Below are 23,050 nucleotides of genomic sequence, written 5' to 3' on the forward strand. Positions count from 1 at the left end.
GGAGCGAGGCTGACGGGCTGGCTTGTGGGGGCTCCAGCCTCCCCCCCCCAAATGTTTTCTCTTAGGCCCTGAATCTGTTAGCTTTTAAAAATAACTTCAACTTTGTGTCATTTCCCCCCCCCAGTCTCTCTCACCGGACCGGCACATCAATGCAGCAAAAGTTCTGTTACCGGAATGCCTTTGTTTCAAGATTAGTAACGTTGTTTACGCCAAATTCTTCCTCTACCTATTATGTAACTATAAATAGTAACATCAGACAGTGTTTCCCAATTTTTTATGTGGCAGCAGGAGTGCAAATGACATTAGTTGTGTTCTGGTTTCCAAACGATGACGACGCTTAGATATATAACAGGATGTCGGCTCTGTACTGCATGATTGTTTTCCTCGGCCACTATCTTGTTTTTCCCAAATAATGTACAGATTTTCAGGCATTTTATTATCAAATGGCTTGAAAGAATAGTGCAGATCAGTGGTGTAGTTTAATGTATTGTAGTGGATATACTGTAGCTAATGTAGCCTTTATACAGTACAGGCCAAAAGTTTGGACACACCTTCTCATTCAATGCGTTTCCTTTTTATTTTCATGACTATTTACATTGTAGATTCTCACTGAAGGCATCAAAACTATGAATGAACACATATGGAATTATGTACTTAACAAAAAAGTGTGAAATAACTGAAAACATGTCTTATATTTTAGATTCTTCAAAGTAGCCACCCATTGCTTTTTTTATTAATAAGGGAAAAACTTCCACTAATTAACCCTGACAAAGCACACCTGTGAAGGTAAAACCATTTCAGGTGACTACCTCATGAAGCTCATTGAGAGAACACCAAGGGTTTGCAGAGTTACCAAAAAAAGCAAAGGGTGGCTACTTTGAGGAATCTAAAATATAACACATGTTTTCAGTTATTTCACACTTTTTTGTTAAGTACATAATTCCATATGTGTTCATTCATAGTTTTGATGCCTTCAGTGAGAATCTACAATGTAAATAGTCATGAAAATAAAGGAACACATTGAGTGTCCAAACTTTTGGCCTGTACTGTATATATATATATATATATATATATATATATATATATATATATATATATATATATACATACATATATATATATATATATACATACATATATATATGACATCAACGACTTCATTTCTTGGACTCGGATACACCTTTTTATGCACCAATTTACAATTCCTTTATTTAGTGTATGGGAAGATGAAAAACGCAGATGACAATTCAAAATGTATCAAAATATAATGGAAAGTATATTGTTGCGTGTCATTGGGAATTTTTAAGTGGGTATATGGACATCCTGGAGCTTTTTTAGTGGGTATACTGTTTATACCTGCATATCACGTAGTAGACTACACCACTAGTGCAGATAGCTGCTGATTTTAAGGTTCTTCTTTTGACTTATAAAGCGTTAAAGGGACTTGCACCAGCCTACTTAAGTGAGCTATTTACACCATATATCCCAACACGCCCCCTTCGTTCTATGGATGCTGGTTTTCTGATCGTTCCAAATATAAAAAAAAAGATCAGCTGGTCACCGGGCCTTTGCCTTTTGCGCACCCTCCCTCTGGAATGGTCTTCCATCCAACGTTAGGGAGGCAGGCTCAGTGGATATTTTTAAATCAAGACTTAAAACATTTCTTTATTCAAAGTATTATGAATACATGTTTAAAATCCATAACTTTTGAACCATTGTTTTATTGTTTATTTTATTATGCATTATCATTCGTTGTTTTATTTCATGTCTTAACAATTTTAACCTGTGGTATTCCAATTATATTCCTTTCTGTGTTCTTGATTTTATATTTTATATTTAATTCCGCCTTTTATATTGGCTAAATTGTAAATTTTCTATTTTTGTTGTGAAGTGTTCTGAGACCATGGTCCATGGTGATAATTCACTATAAATAACAATAAATTGAAATTAAATGGAGTCAAGGACAGTCTGTGTGTCCGTGCTGTAGCTATCTGTTGTATCTCCAGAGTACAAAGATGTTCACACACACACACACACACACACACACACACACACACACACACACACACACACACGTGTTAATCTCGTTTTTAAAAAAAGGTCAAAGTCTAATCAAAAAGTCCTAAGAGGTGGTGAGTTAATAGGGGGTTTGTGAACTTTTGTATCAATTAATCTGCTGATCAATTCTTTGTTTGGTCTATGAAATATCAGCAAATAGTAAAAAAAAAAAAAAAGCTGTTGTAAAAGCGTCCAACACTTAAAGTAGCAAATATTCACATTAGAGTAGTCGGAAACTATGAGTTGTGGGGAAAAAAAAGGACGTAGCCGGGTTGGTTCAGTGGGTGGAGCAGACGCACATATAGCTACTGAGAGGTTTATGTCTCTCAGTAGAGAAATGAGGGTCAGTAAACTGTTAAGTGTGAGCGCAGGCATGTCACCCCTTCTTAATACTTCCTACATCACACACACATAGCCTACATCACACACACACGCAGACACGCACATCACACAGACACACACACACGCACACACACACACACAGCCAGCATTATTCAGCAAAACTCACACACCTGAAAAGTCAATAGTAAAGGAGGATACAACAGCAAACAGATATTTGTTTATAAAAGAGATGCTCTGTTTTTAGTTCTACTTGTTCTACTCTGTTTTTTCTTTCTTTTCAAATACAGTCTTTTGGATCTACACTCACTTGTATTGTGTATTTCTTTCTTTTCATCACTTTATTATTCATAGGTAGGCTACAAGTAGCAAGTACTTAAGTTTAAGTAGGCCTACTGTGTTTATATTTAGGCTTTTCTAGTGTCATTTGCTCATTTTTATTCAGATTGTCTTCTTTTAACTGACTGTCAGCTGTTGATATTATGCGAAACTAATCTTAAAAACTCCACACTATGATATTCCAGCATAAATAATATGACCTTATATAACACACAATATTTTCTATACTTTATCCTACATGTTAAACTGCACTTTCTTACCTCGGCTGGTCCGAGATGAAGGAATGTAAGTCTTTGAAAACTTCTTGTTCCAAAAAAACAAAAGTAAAGTGTGATTAAAGTCAGTTATAGTCCAGAAAACGTGAATAAATCCCGAAAACCGGCAGCCCGGGTCGTTCCTGACCGCAGCTCTGTCCCTGAGGCTTTAAGCCGCTCAGCTGTCACTCTGCGGCTGCTGCTAGGTAACCATCTGTCCCCGCCCACTGAGACAGGAAGCCACGCCCCCATACAGAGATAGAACGTTTACGTTGCATTCTGATGCTGTAAACAGGTCATTAACCCACTTTATACAGTTTATTTACACTCTGGTTGTACATAGTCATAGTATGTATGGCTATTTTTCTATGCACACATACACACAGGGTTTGTTTTTTCACTTTGCACCGACTTACTCTAACCTTTTCCATCACAACATATAGAAATATAGGCTACATTCATAAATGGGGTACTGTATGAATCCCAAAGGAGAGGTCCAGTGTTACATCAGTCGATTCACATAAAACATAAAAACAAAGACTGAATAATAAAGCATGAAAAACAATAAAAAGCCAAATAATATAAGATGAAACAAATAATTAAATAACATTTTAATTGTGTCTGTTACAGTTGTTGCTCTAAGCATTTTGTTTGATTTTTATTGTAGATTTATCTGTAAACCACTTAGGTTTACACGTTTTTAAATGTGAAAATAAATTAAAGTAAATTGTTTTTTCATGGCTAGATGATATTGCGAGAGAATGTGAAGGACAAGTGTAAGGAAAAGTGTATTTTGAAGTATTAATGCACATTTTTGTCCCAATCTGTTTATTTTTTATAGATTTGATGAGGACAGAAAATCTATTTTTCTTCCATTTGCTGTTCAGCCCCCTGCCGCTGTCTGATGCAGGCGACGCTGCTGCCCTCTGGTGGCAACATGTTGCAACTACAAGTGCTTTAATTATTTAAACTGGTCATTAATTAATGTATTTTTCACTTACAGAGGTGGACAAGGCGCTTTTGTTCTGCAAGTGGTTTAAAGTAGCATTACCACAATCTAGAAATTAAAGATTAACCTGTCCATATCCCCATATTTGTGTTCGATTTTTGCCTATTTGCCATACCCAAAATGGAAAAAAACATAACAGAATAACTGCAAAGTCTAAATGCATGCACGAGGCTTCATTTGAAACCTAAATTCTTCTAGTTTCTGAAAATGTGTTTGCTCAGCATGATTAGAACACAACCTACAATACATCAGTTCAAACACAGCTCATAGTAATTCTTAAAAAATGTATCCTCTCCAAAGATCAAACAAACATCCAAACTTGTTTTCTCAGCTTTGTCTCTATACAGTTATGTTTCTATTAATAAAACTCAGTTTGTTCACAGGTAAATAGACAGACTCGAGAGGGATTTAGCTCTGAACTTCAAAATACTTTCCCTCAATCGGCCTCAAAGTCGACAATTGCTGCACGTCTGGACCTGTTAACACCTGTTTACATTCCTACTGGTTCCACCTTGCATCAACACTGTCAGTCTGAGTCTGCCTCTCTCTCTCTCTTTCTCTCTGTTCTGTTTTTCATCTAATGTTGTTTTATTCTATTTGTCATTTCAACTCTGCTGCTTGTCCATAAAGGAAGTTCTGCTTGCTGCAAGGTTCGGTGACACAATTTCAACACATGCACAATACAATGAACTTCCTGTTGTAGCTGATCATTTGCATATTCTATTGTGTAGCCATATAAAGCATTTTATATTGTGTACCTATATTTTGCATTTTGAGCCATGCTAGTCGCGTGGCTCTGAGGCAATGTCGGTCAGTCCGACACTTTGGTCCAGACTGAAATATCTCAACAACCTATTGGATGGATTGCAATAAAATGCAGAGCTACATTGCACTGATGATGTTTAAACTGTAGGCCTATACATATGAAACCCAGCACAATACTAATACTAACTTATTTATTTTGAGAAAATAAATTATATTTGGAGAAACTTACTCATTATTTTAAGAAAATAACTCATTATTTTGAGAAACTAACTCATTATTTTGAGATACAAACTTATATTTTGAGATAAAAAGTCATCATTTTGAAATAATAACTCAATATTTTGATATACTAACTCATAATTTTGAGAAAAATAACTAATAATTTTGAGATACAAACATATTTTGAGAAAATAACTCATTATTTTGAGATACAAACTTATATTTTGAGAAACTTACTCATTATTTTGAGATACTAATTCACTCAAACTTATATTTTCCCCCTCAAAGTTGCGGGAGTGGGCCTTATAATAATAATAATAATAATAATAATAATAATGGGCCTTAAAATTATAATATGGCTAGACCATAGACTGTTAATTGTTTTGTCCTCCATGATTTTTTTTTTTCCAGTTGGTGACGTCACGCAGTCGCAGCGTGTGCGGCTCCGTATCTTGAGCTCGCGACCCGGCGGTTGGGGGGCAAACAGGGAAGCTTTGGAGGAGCAGCAACTCTTCAGGCCGAAACCCAACGACAACAACGACACGTATTGTTGTAACATTACAGTGAGTTTGAAACGGTTGTAACGCCTCGGAAGTGTTTAACCGACGCCGGGGCGTCTAAAGTTGTCCGTGTTTGGGTGAACTTGTCCCGGCTTGTTGTGGTGGATGTTAGCGACGACCAAACAAGAGGAGGAGGAGGAATAATAATGCTGGTAGCGCTGTCTCTGTTTTCACCCGGCTCCATTTTCTCCAGTTAAACAAACAAACAGACAGACGGGAGGAAAGTGCGGATAAAAAGAAAGAAAGGAGAAATGGCCGAAGCACGGTCCGAGGAAGAGGAGGAAAACATGATGAGGGAAACCCGGGAACAAGTGGCTCGACGGCAGCCGAACAGCTCCGGAGGTAACGTCAAACTAAACGTAACTTTAACGTTAAAACAAGGCGAAAATGTCTACTTATTTTGTCTGTTTTTAACCGTTTCCACCGGATATCGATTCGACGTGTTGACACCTGTAGGACCAATAAGTTGTCACAAGCTTAACACTGGAAACAAAACCATAAACTGTCACTAATAGGTCAGTGGTTCTCAAAGTGGAGGCCGCGGACCCGTAGGGGTCCTTGAGGGGGATTCAGGGAGTCCCCCCCTCCCCCATAAGTAACACATGACATAATAATTACTATTTTGGGCGCAGGTTGCTACACTCCGTTCCTATCAAATGGGGGTCTGTGATCAATACCCTGTTCACACGTACGTGGTTATTTAGAAAAACGGAGACATTTCCCTTCGTTTGTGGCCTTAGTTTCCACGCAAATGGAGAATTCGCCTCTGGAAACGAGTCTTTCTAAAAACGAGTCTTTCTAAAAACGAGTCTTTCTAAAAACGAGTCTTTCTAAAAACGAGTCTTTCTAAAAACTCCAGCCAGAGGGGAGACTTGGAAAAGTTTGTTTACATGTAAACTGAGACAAACGGAGGTTTAGGCAGCCGAGGAAGTGATTGGTTGCTGTTGTTGCTATTTTCGGGATATAGATAGATGATAGATAGATAGATAGATAGATGTCAGCACACATTTCTTACAAGAAAGCTCAGAAAACCCCTTCAGTATATCTTTCATATTCTTTGTTACATTGCAGAGTTTTTGTGGTAATTGTGGTGAGTTTAAAGGTACTTTTAGCTCCTGAATACTCCTTCAGGCTCTTCCACGTCTGTGGTATTTGTAGTATGCCTGTAGAATCTCACATAGGACTGATACAGCTACGTAGTGCTGTAACGGCTGGACTGCAAATACCTGTAACAGACCTGGTTTAACTCGCATAAAATGAAGCTGGTACAAAAGCCGCAAAGCTATTTGCAACACGAGGAGTCTTTTCTGAAAGAAATGTTTAAATAAATCATTGCATTTATGTTTTAAAAGTGCTGAAATTTAAAAGAAGTTTTGTGACGTGCTCAGAAATTGAAGGAAAATTGATTATTCTGACTATTTTTGATATTATACTGAACATTTTTAAGCAACAACTGCCCTGAAAAACTTGCATGTTCCAGCCTCTCAAATGTAAATATTTTTTTTTTTTTTCTTTTACCTCCATGATGTGTAGAGCTGCAAAGAATAATCGATTTAGTTGTCAACTAATGAATTAATCGCCAACTGTTCCCTGCTTGTTAAAAGCGAATATTTTTTAGTTCACTGATCCACATTTTTCACCGTTTTCTGACATTTTATAGACCAAACGCCTAATCCATTCATCCAGAAACTAATCCACAAATATGACAACTTGGAGTTTGAGGAATTAAGATGGTCATGTTGTGGTTGTCTACTGACATTTTATGGACAGTTACTGGACGATTTAATCCAAAAAATATTTGACAAATGACTCACTTTACACACACAGATGTCAGTGTTTCCCCCTGGCTTTGTGGAAGACTTGGGGTGTGCGTATTTGGCCGGGGGGTTAGGCGTCCTTCCTCAAGAGACTGTTACATTTCTTCAATTAATAATTAAAAAAAAAAAAAAAATGCATTTCCCCCGTACATTTTGTGTCTCTTTGTGGGATTTTGCGTCTCTTTGTAGTCTGTTTGTGTCCCTTTTTGTGGTGGGTTTTGCGTCTCTTTTTCACATCATGTTGGGCTGTTATTTTCACGGTTTCTGTGTCTAAAAAACGTTGGAAAAACTAGGTAACAGATAATGAATAAATAACACTTTGAAAGCTTAAGGACAGAACTTGCAAAAGAAGTCCAACTCCAATCTACAATCGTTAGATCTGAGAAGAGTCTTTCAGTTACATTCATTTGGTTTAGGTGCTGCCCAAAACGGCTCGCAGTGCTGGGTGTTCTCCTAAAAAAATTATAAGCGATTCAAATTGTAGGCAAATGACATTGTGCGAGTGTGGGAGTAGCCTGCTTGGACCCAAAGCCATAAATTCTTGTATCAGCATGTAGACATTTGGGTCAAAGTTTACACATGCTGGCATGAATACACAGACTGTAATAATGGTGCAGGCCTGTGCCAAGACTTACAGCCATTACTTTAATGTACAAGCCTCCCTCTTTGTCTCTCTCAGTGAGTTTACATGCACAGCAGTAACCAGGGAATGGTCTTCTCTTACCCCGGTTAAATGACTAACCAAGTTACGCCAGTTCTCCCAGTATACATAGTATTCAAATGTTCTGTTTTTCGTTTTTTTTAAACGTGCATGCAGGCTGAAAGTGACTGTGGTGTTTTGTCGGGATTAAGCTGCTTGCAGCTAGCTACTTTACGCAGCGCTGTGTCGTCCATCTCAGCCGATAACGGAGAAATGTTTAGTTACAGCGAGTCGTCTGATGTTTGTAGAGGTCTGTATGGTTTTACCGTAGCAGCCCGGTGTCGCTGTCAGGCCATTCATAGCGGTGAAGAAAGTAACGCGCTAGGTACGGGCGCGCATCACGCCAATACAGTGAGGCGCTTCATTCAAACTAGGGGTGTTACGGTACACAAACATCACGGGTCGGTATACGTACTGTTTTCAAGTCACGCTTTGGTTTGGTTCATTTTCGGCACAGTGTTTCCCCCTGGCTTTGTGGAAGACTTAGGTGTGTGTTTTTGGCGGGGGAGGGTTTAGGCGTCCTTCCTCAAGAAAATGTATTTTTTGGGCATTTTTATTTGACAGGACAGCTGAACACATGAAAGGAGAGAGAGGGGGGGAATGACATGCAGCAAAGGGCCGCAGTTCGGAGTTGAACCCGGGCCCGCTGCGTCGAGGAGTAAACCTCTACATATGGGCGCCCGCTCTACCAACTGAGCTATCCGGGCACCCACATTTTGTGTCTCTTTGTGGGAGTTTTTGCATCTTTTTTTCACATAATTTTGGGCCGTTATTATCACCATAACTGTGTCTAAAATGTTGTAAAAGCTAGAGCAGATAAATAAATCGCACTCAAAAAGCTTTAAGACAAAACTCGCTAAAGAGGTCCAACTCCAATCATTAGATGTGAGAAGAGTCATTTAGTGACATTCATTCGGCTTAGGTGCTGCCCAAAATGGCTCGGGTGCCACACCTAAACCTTATAATGGCGGAGAAACCCTGAGTAAAGCCAGAGACTATTTAGAAGAGACATGCCACTTCCTCAATCCTCAATACAACTATATAAGGAAAAACCGTAACGGCAAAGATGGCGGTTGTATGCACATGTCCCGCCCCTCCCGCTGGACAGCCAATCATCTGCTTTTTAACAGTCAAGCCGGGAAACATTTAAGCCTATCGTCTAAATGAAGTTGGTGTCGTGAACCCTTGCGCATGCGTAGTAACAGTATAACCTGTGGGGAAAAAAGGCGTTTTAAACCTTATTTTGGGGCAAAGTCATCAAACTTTTTCAGCGATTTTTATCATATTCTACTGCTGTTTCTATACATGTAGTTTTTATGTCCCGATGACCAGTGAAAGTGCAGTTCTGACTCTCTGCCCATTCATTTAGATAGGAGCCTGGTCTTGTTAGTCCGAAATAGCTGCCCGGAGGCGTTGCCAAGATGGCGGCCGAGTGGCATGACTTGCCTAAAAGGATTTTGGTAAAGCTTAATTTATGGTCGCTGCGGTGTTCTCGGCGACCATAAAATGACGTCAAAGCTAAAAAAACGGCTTCATGTAAAGAGTGTTATCAGTGTTACGGGCAGACTGTCATTTAGATTTGGAAAGACACAACAGTCACGTTAATGATTAGAGTAGATAAATGTGATGTTTCACGGTACGTCGGCGTTTTAACATGGATGTGTTTACTACTGTTGCCGGGCAGCCTGCTCTCCTCAACTTCCGCATCCTTCTTCTCTACTGCTTCTTGCTTATTTACACGTTATTTTGTCTGTACGCCCTCTGGTGTTTGGGAGAGTACTGCAGCGAACAACGCATTGAGCATACACGTCTCCGTGCATGCTCGTAGCACGATGTTGCACTCGAGTATACCCAGCGTTTAAAAAAAAAAACAACATAAATCATCCAGCAGCTATCTAACAAACGCAACAACCTCTCAGGAAAAAGTTTCTTGATTTGACACTCCAGAAAACTGTGAAAGAAAATGTACCTAAGTCGTGATTTTTATATAGCTTTGCTTGATATAAAATTCCATCTATCAGGATGGAGGTTTCTATCCGTATCGTCCACTTCTAACTGACTTAATCATCGCTGTATAAATAGGAAGTGATGCCACATGCCAATATTCCACTTTTCTTCAGAATATGACAATATAATCCAGGTCATGTAAACATAGGCCTGTCGCGATAGTCAATAAATCAATGAATCGCACGATTAAAAAATGAGGTCGATAATTTTCTCCAGCCGTGATAATTGACATTTGCATGCTTGTTTGTTTTCCTCCTCTCTCTCTCTCTCTCTCTCTCTCTCTCTCTCTCTCTCTGACTCTCTCTCTGACTGGATGACCCCTCTCGGTTCGTTAGTGTAACGTGTCAGTCGCATGGTCTTTGTGTTTTGGGAGACGGGACTCCTGGAGTAGAGAGAGACAGAGAAGAGAAAACGCTAGTTGAGAGGGTCGACAAGAAGGATTTGGGGTGGGGGTGGGGGGGTTAGTTTGCTGAAGCACGGAAGGGAGGGGGAGGGGCGGGAGGAGGAGGAGGGTGAGGAGGGTGAGGACAGCTAGTCTCGTTTTGTTGGAAAATACTTTGAACGTCAACAAGAATAACGTCACCCAACATCGCTTGGCGCACCTTTAATTAGCCTGAGGTAAACGATAGCTATCTGTAAATAGTGTGTGTGTGTGTGTGTGTGTGTGTGTGTGTGTGTGTGTGTGTGTGTGTGTGTGTGTGTGTGTGTGTGTGTGTGTGTGTGTGTGGTAGCTGCACCTTCACCAAAGTGAAGACTGAAAAACAGAACTATTTTGGTACAAACGTTTACTCGCCATGTGGCAGATGTGGCCGCATAGCTATAATTTATTAATTATATATTATTTAAATTTAATATTTAGTGTTTAATAAATAATTGTTAAATGTAGTACAGAGTCTGTAGTCTATCGCGCAAACCCTCGAGGAATGCAGCAAACATTTGACAGCCAGTACGAGTTGCCTGGGGGAACATACGTGTCACAAACGGCAATTCCACAACTGCACAACAGCGTGAAAGACGACCTACTAAAGGAGATCAAAGACATATTGTGGATATTTAAAATGTCTTCCAGTTCCAGTGTTAAGTATTCTGTGTATCGATCTTTGAAAAGGTGTACCTGCATTGTTATGCAATTATCATTATATTAGATGAAAATGGTCTCAGAACGACAATATTATCGTTAATCGCAATCATTTCTGGTTCATTCAATCATTTGTCGTCCAGCAAAATGTGTTATCATGACAGGCCTAGGTAAACAGCATATTCTGTTTTGGATATTCCGGTTAAAGCCTTTTTCCGAATATAGCATTTTCCGATTAAGATTAATGTGGGATGTTCGGGTATTATTCTGGTTTTAGAAGCGTTCTTTAGACACGTATACAGCGCATTCGGGAAAATATGCGCCTCAATCGGCGTTTTTACCGCAGTTTGCGACCGTTTACGGCCTCTTGAATTAAACGTAAAAAGCAGCAAAACATTTTTTTCTTCTTTTTTTTTCTTTTAAAGTGTAATTTTTCTTCTGATATTTTCTTTCAACTGACACAAAAAAAAATCTCTGAGTGTCTTTCGCGATGTGGTTATTGCGCCAGTTGATATTGCGGTGACAATTATTAAAAAAAAAACATCAACATATAAACCTACAACAACAGCAAAGAAATCCACCTGCCAGATTTGTTAAGTCATCAACTAATGCTCATACGTTCGGAAAGAGGCTTAAACGTTTAACTATTGACACAGATCTGGGAGCGCGTGTTGCTCCGTCAGCTGTTGTTGTTGTGATGAAACTCGAGCATGTGATCGTGACGAGCTGAGGTCACAGAGTTTTCATCAGATAGGTTTTAAGTATGTGCTTTTCATCTGATAAGAGCTGTGATTCTTTTCAACGTGCGGGGAGTTTTGATGCCTGTCATGGGAAGCGTTTTGAGGCCCAACTTTAACTCTGGTTCTGGATTTATTTTCTCCGGCATCTGAAGTTTGTTGTTTCCACAGCGTTGGTCTTCAGCCTCTCCCGTAGCTTTGGGGAAATGCTGCTCAATCACAGCTTCTTGTCAAGGCAAGCTGCTGCTCTGTTTTTTTGTGAAAGATATTCTCCGTTTCAAAAGAAGAGGAAAGGTGTTGGAACTAGTTTGACGTTTTGATGAAGTTGTAGGTGATAAAGTTCTTTTTAGGCAATCCAATGTTCCCTTCAAAATGTTTTGAGACGTGCCCACCGGCTGTGGTTTAGGTGGTCGAGCGGTCGCCTACCAATCGGAAGGTTGGCGGTTCGATTCCTGGCCCTGCAGTCCTATGTCAAAGTGTTCTCGGGCAAGACGCTGAACCCCCAAATAGCTCCCGATGCTGCGCCGTCGGTATTTAAAATGGGCGTGAGTGTTTATCTGATGAGCAGGCGGCACCTTGTACCGCAGCCTCGGCCACAGTCTATGAATGTGTGTGAATGGTTCCTGGACAACAGACCTGGGCATTGTACGGCCCGCGGGCCACATAAGGGCCACATTTGGCCCTTTTGGGCGGCCCTAACCGCTCCGCCTGAGGTCAATGGGAAGTTGGCAATCAAACGTAAATAAGTGTACATGCATGGAGACAACTGCATTGCTTTTATTTTGAAGGCCACTGTTTTTTGTTTTTTTGCGAACGTATGCAGCTTCTTCTTCTCTGGTTAGGCGTCTTTCCTCAAAATGTTTTTCAATTTAAAATAAAAATAAAAAGCTATTCACCCCCCCCCCAATACATGTTTTGTCTCTTTGTAGTCATGTTGTGTCTTTTTTTGGTCATTTTAGTTTTCTTTGGGGTTGTTTGGTCTCTCTCTGGCCATTTGGCGTCTCTTTGTCACATTATTTTGGGCCGTTATTATCACGAAAAACGTTTCTGAAACCTTAGAAAGCTAGAGCAGATAATAAATGCATTCAAAAAGCTTAAAGACAAAACGTAAAGCTTAAGAAGTCCGACTACAGTCATTAGATCTGAGAAGAGTCTTTTAGTGACATCTGTCTGTCTGTCTGTCTCTGTCTGTCTAGCAAACAGTTGCTCATTTACACAAACATTAGCATTCATTTAAAGTAGTGTTTCGAGCCGAAAGAATTAGTGGATTTACCGATAAGTCGATCAACAGTTGAAGTTATTTCTTTAAGCAAAAATGCTGCTTTTCTCAGTTTGATGTGAGAATAAACTCAGTATCTTTAGGTGATGCAATGTTGGCCAGAAAAATCAAGCAGTTTGATGATATTGCCTCTGGTTTTAGGAAATTGTGATGGCCGATTTTTACTGTACTGGGTCATTTCGCGGATCAATCAATAATGAAAACAATCCTTAGTTGCAGCCCTGGTCGTGTACACATCAGCCTCACAAATATAAATCCAATATTGTCTCTCTTTTAGCTCTTTAGCTGCTAAATATAGCAGCTGAAGTTTCCTTGGGCTAAAACATTAATCCCTTCTAGCTCAAATCACAGACTTGTAACTTTTAGAAACCCAACGGATGACGAGCGCCGAGGAAGATTTGCCTCGGTGTGCATTTACGAGTTTCAACGCAGCTCCGGCACACAGCTGAGCCAGCCTGCCGCAGCAGGACAAACATCTGGAAGTCTTAAAAACGCTTGATGACTCCAGCAGAATCCCACAGCAGCCAATCGCAGCCTCACTTCCTGAGTGCTCACTTCCAATCAGGACGCTGGCCAGAACAGACGGGCGGTCCAGTTAGAGTTTTAAAAAAAAAAAAAAAAAAAAAAAAAAAAAAAAAAAAAAAAAAAAAAAAAAAAAAAAAAAAAAAAAAAAAAAAAAAAAAAAAAAAAAAAAAAAAAAAAAAAAAAAAAAAGAGAGAGAGAGAGAGAGAGAGAGAGAGAGAGTGTTTGGGGGAAGAGAAGAAGACAGAAAACCGAGAAAGTTTACGCTTTTGAATAGCAGAATAGGAAGAAAGAAGTCTTTTTATTTTGCACGTCAACATCTGGACACTACAGGAGAGTCAAGCTGACCTGGTTATGAGTTTGGGGTGTGAAGAGAAGCAGAGGAAAGGAAGGTAGGAAACGGTTAAATGCACACTTACAGAAAAAGTCCTGCTCCACCTCAGAGAGAGAGAAACTAGTTTGCCTTTTCCTTCTCTTTTCTTTTTCCTTTTTATTTTGGAGGTTCAGATGAGGACACATACATTTACTTTTTTTCTTCTTTATTGTTGCTCATCATGGACCTTTTCCACGGCAGACATGTTGACTTGTCATGGTAGGAGAATCACAGCTGAAACTGATAACCTTAACGATGGCTCAATTCCATCAAGTGTCCCAGTGAGATATTTCAGTGAGTCAGCAGGAACCGTACCAGGACCTATCCTAAGTGGAATGCAGCCATCATTAATGGTTTTTGAATACACCTGGGCTGTCCTACTATGACATGTCAACATGTCTGCCGTGGAAAAGGTGATGTTTCTGAACTACACTTCCCAGAGATCACCTGTCAATCACGGTGATGTCCTCCTTCCTCTGGATTTTCTCTGGATGTGGTTTCTGTAGGTGGGCGCTATTTTCTGTGTGGGCTCCGCCACGACTTTCAGTTCGTCTTCTGTTTTTATTACACGCAAACTGGAAACCTAAAACGGTTCACTTCCTGTACGGTAGATTAATCACAAAAACCCAATGGAAACCACCTTTGCCAAAATTCTGCCGGGAATTTATGGCTTAATTGTGTTTTTCATTTTAGTATGTGATTGATATTATGTGTCAGTTTTGCTAAATTTATGAAACTGTTGACTAGAGCTGGGCAATATATCGATGTTATATCGGTATCGTGATATGAGACTAGATATCGTCTTAGATTTTGGATATCGTAATATGACCTAAGTGTTGTCTTTTCCTGGTTTTAAAGGCTGCATTACAGTAAAGTGATGTAATTCTCTGAACTTACCAGACTGTTGTAACTGTTCTATTATTTACCTTTATCCACTAAGTCATTAAATCATTTCTGGTGATTATTTATAAAAAATCTCAAATAACATTTTGTTAAAGCACCGATAGTCAACCCTACAATATCGTCGCAATATCGACATTGAGGTATTTGGTCAAGAATATCGTGATATTTGATTTTCTCTATATCGCCCAGCCCTACTGTTGCCTAATCAATCATTTGGACATTTTTGGTAATTGGCGACAATACAATGCTTGAGTTTCGGGACCATAAACAGTACTTTTATTTTTTTTATTTTTTTTTTATACTTTGGTTGGTCGTGTAACCCTCGTTTTTTTTCATTTAACAAAATATGCAAAATTACCGTCTGGATTAGTGTAGTCTCGCATTGCCAGACCTTCCTCCACAGCGCTGCAGAGGAGGGTCTGGGCTAGTCCACGCAGAATTCCGGGATGGGAGAAAAACGTGCTCTGGTTTTATTGGCATTTCTTTAAACCAATCACAATCCTCATGGGTGAAGTTCTGCAAGTTTAGTAAAGTGAAACAAATAAGACAGTAGGAGACTAAACCAAGTTAGGTTTTTGTATTTTATCAAAGATATATGAAGCAAATATAGGAGGAATACAGATTCACAAAAAGCACAACAGCTCAGTGTGGAATGGATTCTTCAAATGAGTAAAGGGAAACCCTGTGCTTAAATGCACATTGGGGAAAGGGGAGTGACCATTCACTCATGATCTGTTCTAAACATGACTTTACATTTTCTCACAGGCAACATAAAGATAAAGATCCTGCCAGATACTTTCTAAAGCTACAGAAAGCGTCATAAAACCACTTCATCTAATCCCTTGTACCCTACTTTCACAGCTGGGGTCACGTTCCCCGTACATCTAAACTGAGAAGGGAGGGACTGATCTGGGAAGGGAGATGGTTTACTTGTGGCCTTGCAGTTTATCAGTTTAAACAAAGGACGTAGCATTCGTCTCTCAGGCTCGCTGTCTCCACAGAATCAAATCGGCATGTGAAAATGAGATAAACTGTCTTTCAATAATGTGAGAAAATGCAATGTGCTAATAAAAACATAAGATTTATAAGGAATAAATGCTTAAATGTAATTTTGCCATTACACTCTCTTCACAGGTCGTTCTAACAGACGTAAGCCAGAGCATCGTCTCAGGTAAGAGGTCTTGCCCTTCTTTGTCTCGCTGGGCAGTTTGCCAAGATGGCTAACTGTTGCCAGGAGCTGTGCATTTAATGTGACGCACATGGAGACAGACAGTTTTGGCAAAAGGCTGTTGAAATCCCGGACATTCAGAAAGCTCTTTCATCTAGTCTTGTTGAAGAATAAATCAGTTGATCAGTGCTTCGGATTGTGTTCAGACCTGCTGGGAAAGCTGTAAAAAAACTAAAAAGTACTTAAACAAATCAGCAGCAAACATTTTCTGCTGTTTAACTCCAGGGACTATTTACTCCAGTGTTCTCGCAGACTTGCAGGAACTACTTTTCTACCCTTTGGTCTGTGGGTCTGACACACTCCTGAAAGTATTTGGGCTGTTGGCATGGAAACTAGCTGTGCTGTGTGTGCTGTGTGTGCTGTGTGTGTTGTGTGTGCTGTGTGTGTGTTTAAGTGTGTTTAAGAGAAACAAACCTGATAATAAGAAGGTTGTCGAACATTTGAAACCCCCTAATGCATGAATACACAGCAGACTGTTCACATTAGTCTGCATAAAGGAGAATGGGCCAAAGTTAGAGAAATGTTTTAAGGCCTTAGTTTGTGGTGCTTAAGTATATATTCAATTAGGTCAGCTGTTGTGTGTTTTGCAGACATCCTCACAGGACTTTCCCCATTCATTTCCACTGTGTTTGGGCAGGTTTTATGATATTTTTTAAGCTCTTCATCTTCACTGGAACACATTTTAAAACTGATCTGTTGCCAAAGTCTGCTGTGACAAATGGCCAAGTGAAGGAAAGACCAAATAGGCTAAACTAATAACTTCAATGAAAACCTGTAACTTAACACTTCCTGCAGCTGCTTCACATTAAAAGCCGTAATCCGCTGTCTTTTCCTGAAAGGCTTTCATGCTAGGAAGCAGCTACAGGAAGTGTAGAATTTGCTTTAACAGCACAATAAAATCACAGTAGGTCTGTTTTCCTGTGATGCCCATGGGGCGAAACTCCGATCCGATAAATATGCCCTCTTCTCTCTTAAAGGTGTCCTGTCAGCAGCAAAAATCTTGTTTATATTCAGTGTGACACATTTCCTTGAGTTCTAACACGTATGTAGAATGCATTTCCTTCTGCATAAAACATTTGTAAAACCGATTTCTAAAAACATTTCAAAACGGTGCATTGTTAAGGTTTACGATTGCTTGAGAGCAGTCTGCCTTTGTCGGCGTAATGCTCCGTTTTCTTTGTCATGTTATCGCCACCAGCTGTCGATCAGCATGTCATTCACACTGCATGCCTGTATAAACGTAACAGCAAGTTCCCGTTGGGTGAAGTAGAGCTTCCTATTTGGGGGGTGGCAGCAGCTCAGTCAGTAGGGCGCTGGGAACCGGAGGGTTGTTGGTTCAAGTCCCCATACGGAACAAAGTATGGTGGTGGACTGGTAGCTGGAGAGGACTGGTAGCTGGAGAGGTGCCAGTTCACCTCCTGGGCACTGCCAAGGTGTTCTTGAGCAAGGCACCGAACCCCCAAGTGCTCGGGGCGCTCCCTCACTCTGACATCTCTCCATTAGTGCACGTATAGGTGTGTGTGTGTGTGTGTGTGTGTGTGTGTGTGTGTGTGTGTGTGTGTGTGTGTGTGTGTGTGTGTGTGTGTGTGTGTGTGTTTCAGGCCTGTGTGTAATAACAGAGTAAAAAACACTGTAATTTCCGTTTTGCGGGATTAATAAATTATTATTATTATTTCATTATTATTAACATATCACTCAGAACAGAAAAATACTTTGCACATCTAAAACATGAGACAGGTGTGTCGAAGAGGGACAAGTAGGTCAAAAGTTGCAAAGAAACTCCCGCGCACCGTCTAACTTGCAAAGATAAATTTAATAGCTGGCAACATTTCGGTACCAGACCTTCATCGGGCAAAAGAATGATCCCTCATAAAGATCTCGTACCGAAACGTTGCCAAATTTACTTAAAGTGCTCATATGATGATTTTGGCTTTTTCCCTTTCCTTTATTTTGTTATAGGCCTATATCTTCTTGTGCATGTTATAGGTTTACAAAGTTATATGCTCGCCTAGCTGCTAGTGTGGCACGCCCTCATACTCTGCTTCTGACTGGCTAGTAGTCCTTACCTAGGTACTGTCAGGGCACGCCCTCATACTCTGCTTCTGACTGGCTAGTAGTCCTTACCTAGGTACTGTCAGGGCACGCCCTCATACTCTGCTTCTGACTGGCTAGTAGTCCTTACCTAGGTACTGTCAGGGCACGCCCTCATACTCTGCGCATGTGCGACTCCCAACAAAGATGTAACAGAAGTGAGATGCCTCACTCTGTAGCCAAAACGGAGAGCTCAACACACAGGGTGAAAAGAGGAGCTGCAGCAATGTGGAGTACGTCAAATATATGGTGTTTTCTGAAAATTAAACCACTTAAACATACTCTGGTACAACCTCTAAATACAATTATGAACCTGAAAATGAGCATAATATGAGCACTTTAACTTTGCAAGTTAGACAGTGTGCAATTAACATATCACTGACACATTTCGACTATAGGTGTTCCTCAGAGTCTGAATAGTTTTTTTATAAGGTACTTTATTTGTCACATACACGTACATGTAGCGAAATTCATTCTCTGCATTTAACCCATCCCTCAAGGACCAACTCCAGATCTGAGCCAGTGCCTTGATCAAGGGCACTGACTGGATAACCTAGTACATGTTTTTGATGGTGGGGGAAACCGGAGCACCCGGAGGAAACCCACGCAAACATGGGGAGAACATGCAAACTCCACACAGAAAGGCCCCGGAACGACCTGGATTCGAACACAGAACCTTCTTGCTGTGAGGCCACAGTGCTAACCACTGTGCCACTGTGCCACCATGCTGCTGAATAGTGGTTAAAAGCAAGACACTTACACACAAGAGAATTAAATAAGTGAGCAGGCATAACCAAAGAGACAGAGACCGAGGCTTAGTAACTCCAACAATGTACAGTTTAGTATTAGAGAAACAGAAATACAGACAAAAACAGGGACCCATTCATAAAAGAAAACGCTCTATAGTGATTCAAATACTCCACAGGGTACGTTACAGCCCTGTTTTTTTATATTCTACACACAATTACTTCTGTCACCTTTTTAATGTGCAACTAAAGTATAAATACCTGCGAGGAATGATCGTCCGAAAGTGTGTGTGCCATTATTTGAATGACGCCAACAACGTAAGTTTTGGTTTACGTCATTTTGCTGCCTGAACTGCCGGATCATCAGTCGCACAAACCCCCCCCCCAAACATGACGTAATGGGGAAAGAGGAAAAGGCTCCAACGTTTGCCAAACGCAGAAAAACGACATCAGCAAAGAGGGACCGTGTTCATAGAGCAGAGGTTAACCAACTCTAGCTTCCCAAAAGAACAAACTACAGCCACAAACAAATGACCATTGAGTTGAATCAACACCTCGTAAAGTCGTAAAGTCTAAATCAGAGTTTTTTTTTTCTTTTCTTTTGCCCAACCCTTTTTCAGGGGGCAGGGAGAAATGGAAAGAGGAGGATAAAACAACGTTGTTTTTCCATTACTGTTTAAAGTAAAGCAGTGAGCTGTGAGTGTGTGTGTGTGTGTGTGTGTTTTGGGCAGCGTCAGGGGTGAGTCATGTGTGTCTGTTCATAGTTAGCAGCTCTGTGGCAGAAAGAGAGCGAGAGAGAGCAAGAGAGGGACGGTCAGAGACAAAGAAAAAGACCCGAGGGAGATACAGAAAGCATAAGACGTCCGACCTTCTGTCATCTGGGTGAGTCTGTTGATTCCTAACCTGCCTAGCAACGACTACTTAACTACTAATTCAATGCATCTTGTACACCGTACGAGTGTTGCAGCATTGGCTGGGTATCGGTAAAAAAGACATTTCGACAGCGATACCAATTCAAACATTACTCTGCCTCTGTTTGTAAGCTAGAGTTTTTCATGTGTGTCTCAACGACGCGTAATGTTAGACAGCCAATCACAGACATCATTAGATCTCGGTAGAAGCACGCTGCGTGCTTATTGGCTCACGGACGCTGATGAGATTTACTCCTTTTTAGGGATTGAAAATTGGGTATTAAATTGACGAGGCATTTTTCGATACTCAGTACCCGGCTCTAGTTGCAGCAGCTATAGGAATAGAAACCTCTTAAAGTTTGTTGATGATTCTGTTATTGTTGACACACTATTGTGTGACAAGTCTTTTCCTCCATCTAAATGGGATCATTGATTACAAAAGGTCACCACCAAGCCCACTGCCAGCGGTTATAAAAGGTGTTGATGTTGACTTGGTGCTCAAGCTTTTTTCAATAATGTTCCACCTTTGAACAGTTTGTTTAAGCCATGTAACCCCCCTAACCAGCGCAAATAATTTTTGGTAGAAAAAATAAGTATCTATAAAGAGGAAGTATACAGCGATGTCAGCGATAGATTCACTAAACGACAGCCTTGGACCTGGAAATCAGTTAAATGCTGATGAGAAAAGGCGAAAAAACTTGGAAAAAGAAGGAAGTAAGGCAAGAATAGGTCGAAAATAGTAATTCAGACTTAGAAAAATGAGACACAAACCTCAAAAAAGCAATAAAAACTTCGAAAAAAAAACAGTAGAAAGAAGGAAGGCAACACTAGGGCGACAAAAGTGACAAAGAATTCCAAAAAGCAACAAACTTTGAAAAAAGTGACAAAAACGCATTTTATGTGAATAACCATTATTCATATAATATTTTTTTTAAATAGTTTGTGTTGAGGAAAAGAAAAAAATAAAATTTTTATTTGGAGAGGGTAGGAAGGAATGTTTTGGGTTTTTTTTTTTTTTTTTTTTTTTTTTTTGGGGGTGGTTGGGGTGTTTTTTGTGGGGTTGTGGGGAAGGGGGGGGGGGGGGGGGGGGGGGGGGAGAGAGAGAGAGGGGAAGTGATTGGTTGCTGTTGTTGCTGTTGTCGGGATTCTGATTGGCTAACGTGGGCTTGAGCTTCTCGTTACACCGCCACCTACAGGTCTGGTGTGCTCTTGACTGCATTGACGTCATATATACACGGGTACATATAAACGAACACTTTTCGGAAAACCGAGAGGTTGAAATGTCTGTTTATGGAAATAGCCGGCCACGTGTAAACGTAGCATGAGCCTTTTGTCCTCAAACTGACTGATGACTGATGCACTCATCCCATCCCCTTTTCCCCCTTTTTTTTCTTTTTATATATTACTATCTATTTATTTGTCTTATTGATGATGTACTGTACTGTATGTGGTGGGATATGCTGCTCTTTGTGTCATTTAATTGCCCCCTGGGGATGAATAAAGTGAAATGAACTGAAACCGCCCTTCTGCACTGGTAACAGTCTGTCTGAATGGGAAGCAAAGCGGAGCCCAAAGAGAAAAAAAGAGCATGTTGGAAGATGTTACCCAGACTGTGCCAACAAAACATTGAACTCTGAGTTTAAAAACTGACGACTGGGTGGGACGAAGAGAAGAAGAGAGGGAGGAGGAGGAGGTGGCAACAGCAGTGAAATAATGTGACTCATGTTTTTCTCTCTCTCTTTTCTCTCTGTAGCCAGGGTCCTCTCTCGTCCATCAGAGCAGCCATCAAGAGAAGTGAGTATTCAACCTCGAGCTCTTTATAAAGTTCTTCTTCTTCTTCTTCTTCTTCTTATTCTTATTCTTATTCTTATTCTTATTATTATTATTATTATTATTATTATTATTATTATTCATCCTTGCGTGTTTTATGTCTGTGCAAGGTGCAGGTCAGGGCTGGGTATCGTTAGAACATTTTGGTACCGATACCGTGCATGCGATACCGGATCCTAAATTATTTTTTCGATACCAATTTTATGAAATGGAAAGAAATTACAACATTACACGTTACGGTACAAATCTTTTTATTTATTTTTCTACTACCAGAAGAAGTTGTGCGTTCCCCTTCAGTTCATTCATTAAGAATAGGTTGGATGCATTTTGCCTGTCAAAGTGTCAGGTGTAATGTATAATTATGAAGCTTGTCAGTAATTTATGTAACTTATTTATCGATCGTTAGAAAATTTCAATCATGAAATGATTGTTTTATTTTATATATATATATATATATATATATATATATATATATATATATATATATATATATATATATATATATATATATTTACTTACTTACTTGAGTCTGGAATAGAGGATTTTATATCACCAGAAATCTTTTCAATAAATTTCAATAAATTTTTAAATAAAAATGACTACGTGAGCCCCGTCTCTGCATTACGTAGAGTTTCTTTTGATAATAATTTTATGCAGCCAATCACAGACATTATTACATCTCGGTAGTAGCACGCTGCGTGCTTATTGGCTCATTTGTTTTACGAAAACATGTTAAAATGTGAAAAAAATAAATGCTTGAGTCTGGAATAGAAGATTTTATATCCTGTACCAGAATTTTTTTTCAATAGATTTTTCAATAAAAATTACTACGTGAGTCCCGTCTCTGCGTACCAATTTTATAAAAGAAAAAAGAAATTAAAACATTACTCTGCCTCTGTTTGTAACGTACAGTTTTTCATGTGTGTCTCAACGACGCGTAACGTGAGACAGCCAATCACAGACCTTATTAGATCTCGGTAGAAGCACGCTGCGTGCTTATTGGCTCACTGACGCTGATGAGATTTACTATTTTAGATATTGAAACTGGGTATTAAATGACGAGGCATTTTTGATACTCGATACTTTAGAGGCAATCCAGTCGGGGCCTAAAAAGTACTGAACTCAGTACCCTTCCCTAGAAGCAGATACGCCCGATAGTGTAAACAACAGCTGTGTAGCCTGAAACCACTGGCGCATTAAAAGAAATCAATCCAACTTTGTATTAAAGATTAACACATTCCTGAGTGTGCACGTGTGAACCGCTGAGTCTAAACCGTAAGAGCAG

At 39.9% G+C, this 23,050-nt stretch overlaps 3 protein-coding genes across 3 annotated transcripts in view; 2 read left to right on the forward strand and 1 right to left on the reverse strand.

Moving 5' to 3' along the window:
- Nucleotides 1-3,158, reverse strand: part of LOC120572157 (protein FAM160A1-like) — a 31,081-nt gene extending 27,923 nt beyond the window's left edge. The window contains exon 1 of the mRNA XM_039821322.1: nt 2,997-3,158. The gene's annotated coding sequence lies outside the window, so the exon portion shown is untranslated. The remainder of the gene's footprint in view (nt 1-2,996) is intronic.
- LOC120572171 overlaps nt 1-23,050 on the forward strand; it is a 284,405-nt gene that overhangs the window by 61,961 nt on the left and 199,394 nt on the right. The window lies entirely within an intron of this gene.
- Nucleotides 5,430-23,050, forward strand: part of wu:fy63c09 (uncharacterized protein LOC797544 homolog) — a 38,384-nt gene continuing 20,763 nt past the window's right edge. The window contains 3 exon segments of the mRNA XM_039821323.1: nt 5,430-5,885; nt 16,094-16,130; nt 21,689-21,729. Coding sequence (XP_039677257.1) covers nt 5,795-5,885; nt 16,094-16,130; nt 21,689-21,729 — 169 coding nt within the window. The 5' untranslated portion in view covers nt 5,430-5,794.

The sequence above is a fragment of the Perca fluviatilis genome, chromosome 14 (genome assembly GCF_010015445.1).
Source record: "Perca fluviatilis chromosome 14, GENO_Pfluv_1.0, whole genome shotgun sequence".
In the NCBI taxonomy this organism is placed as follows: Eukaryota; Metazoa; Chordata; class Actinopteri; order Perciformes; family Percidae; genus Perca; species Perca fluviatilis.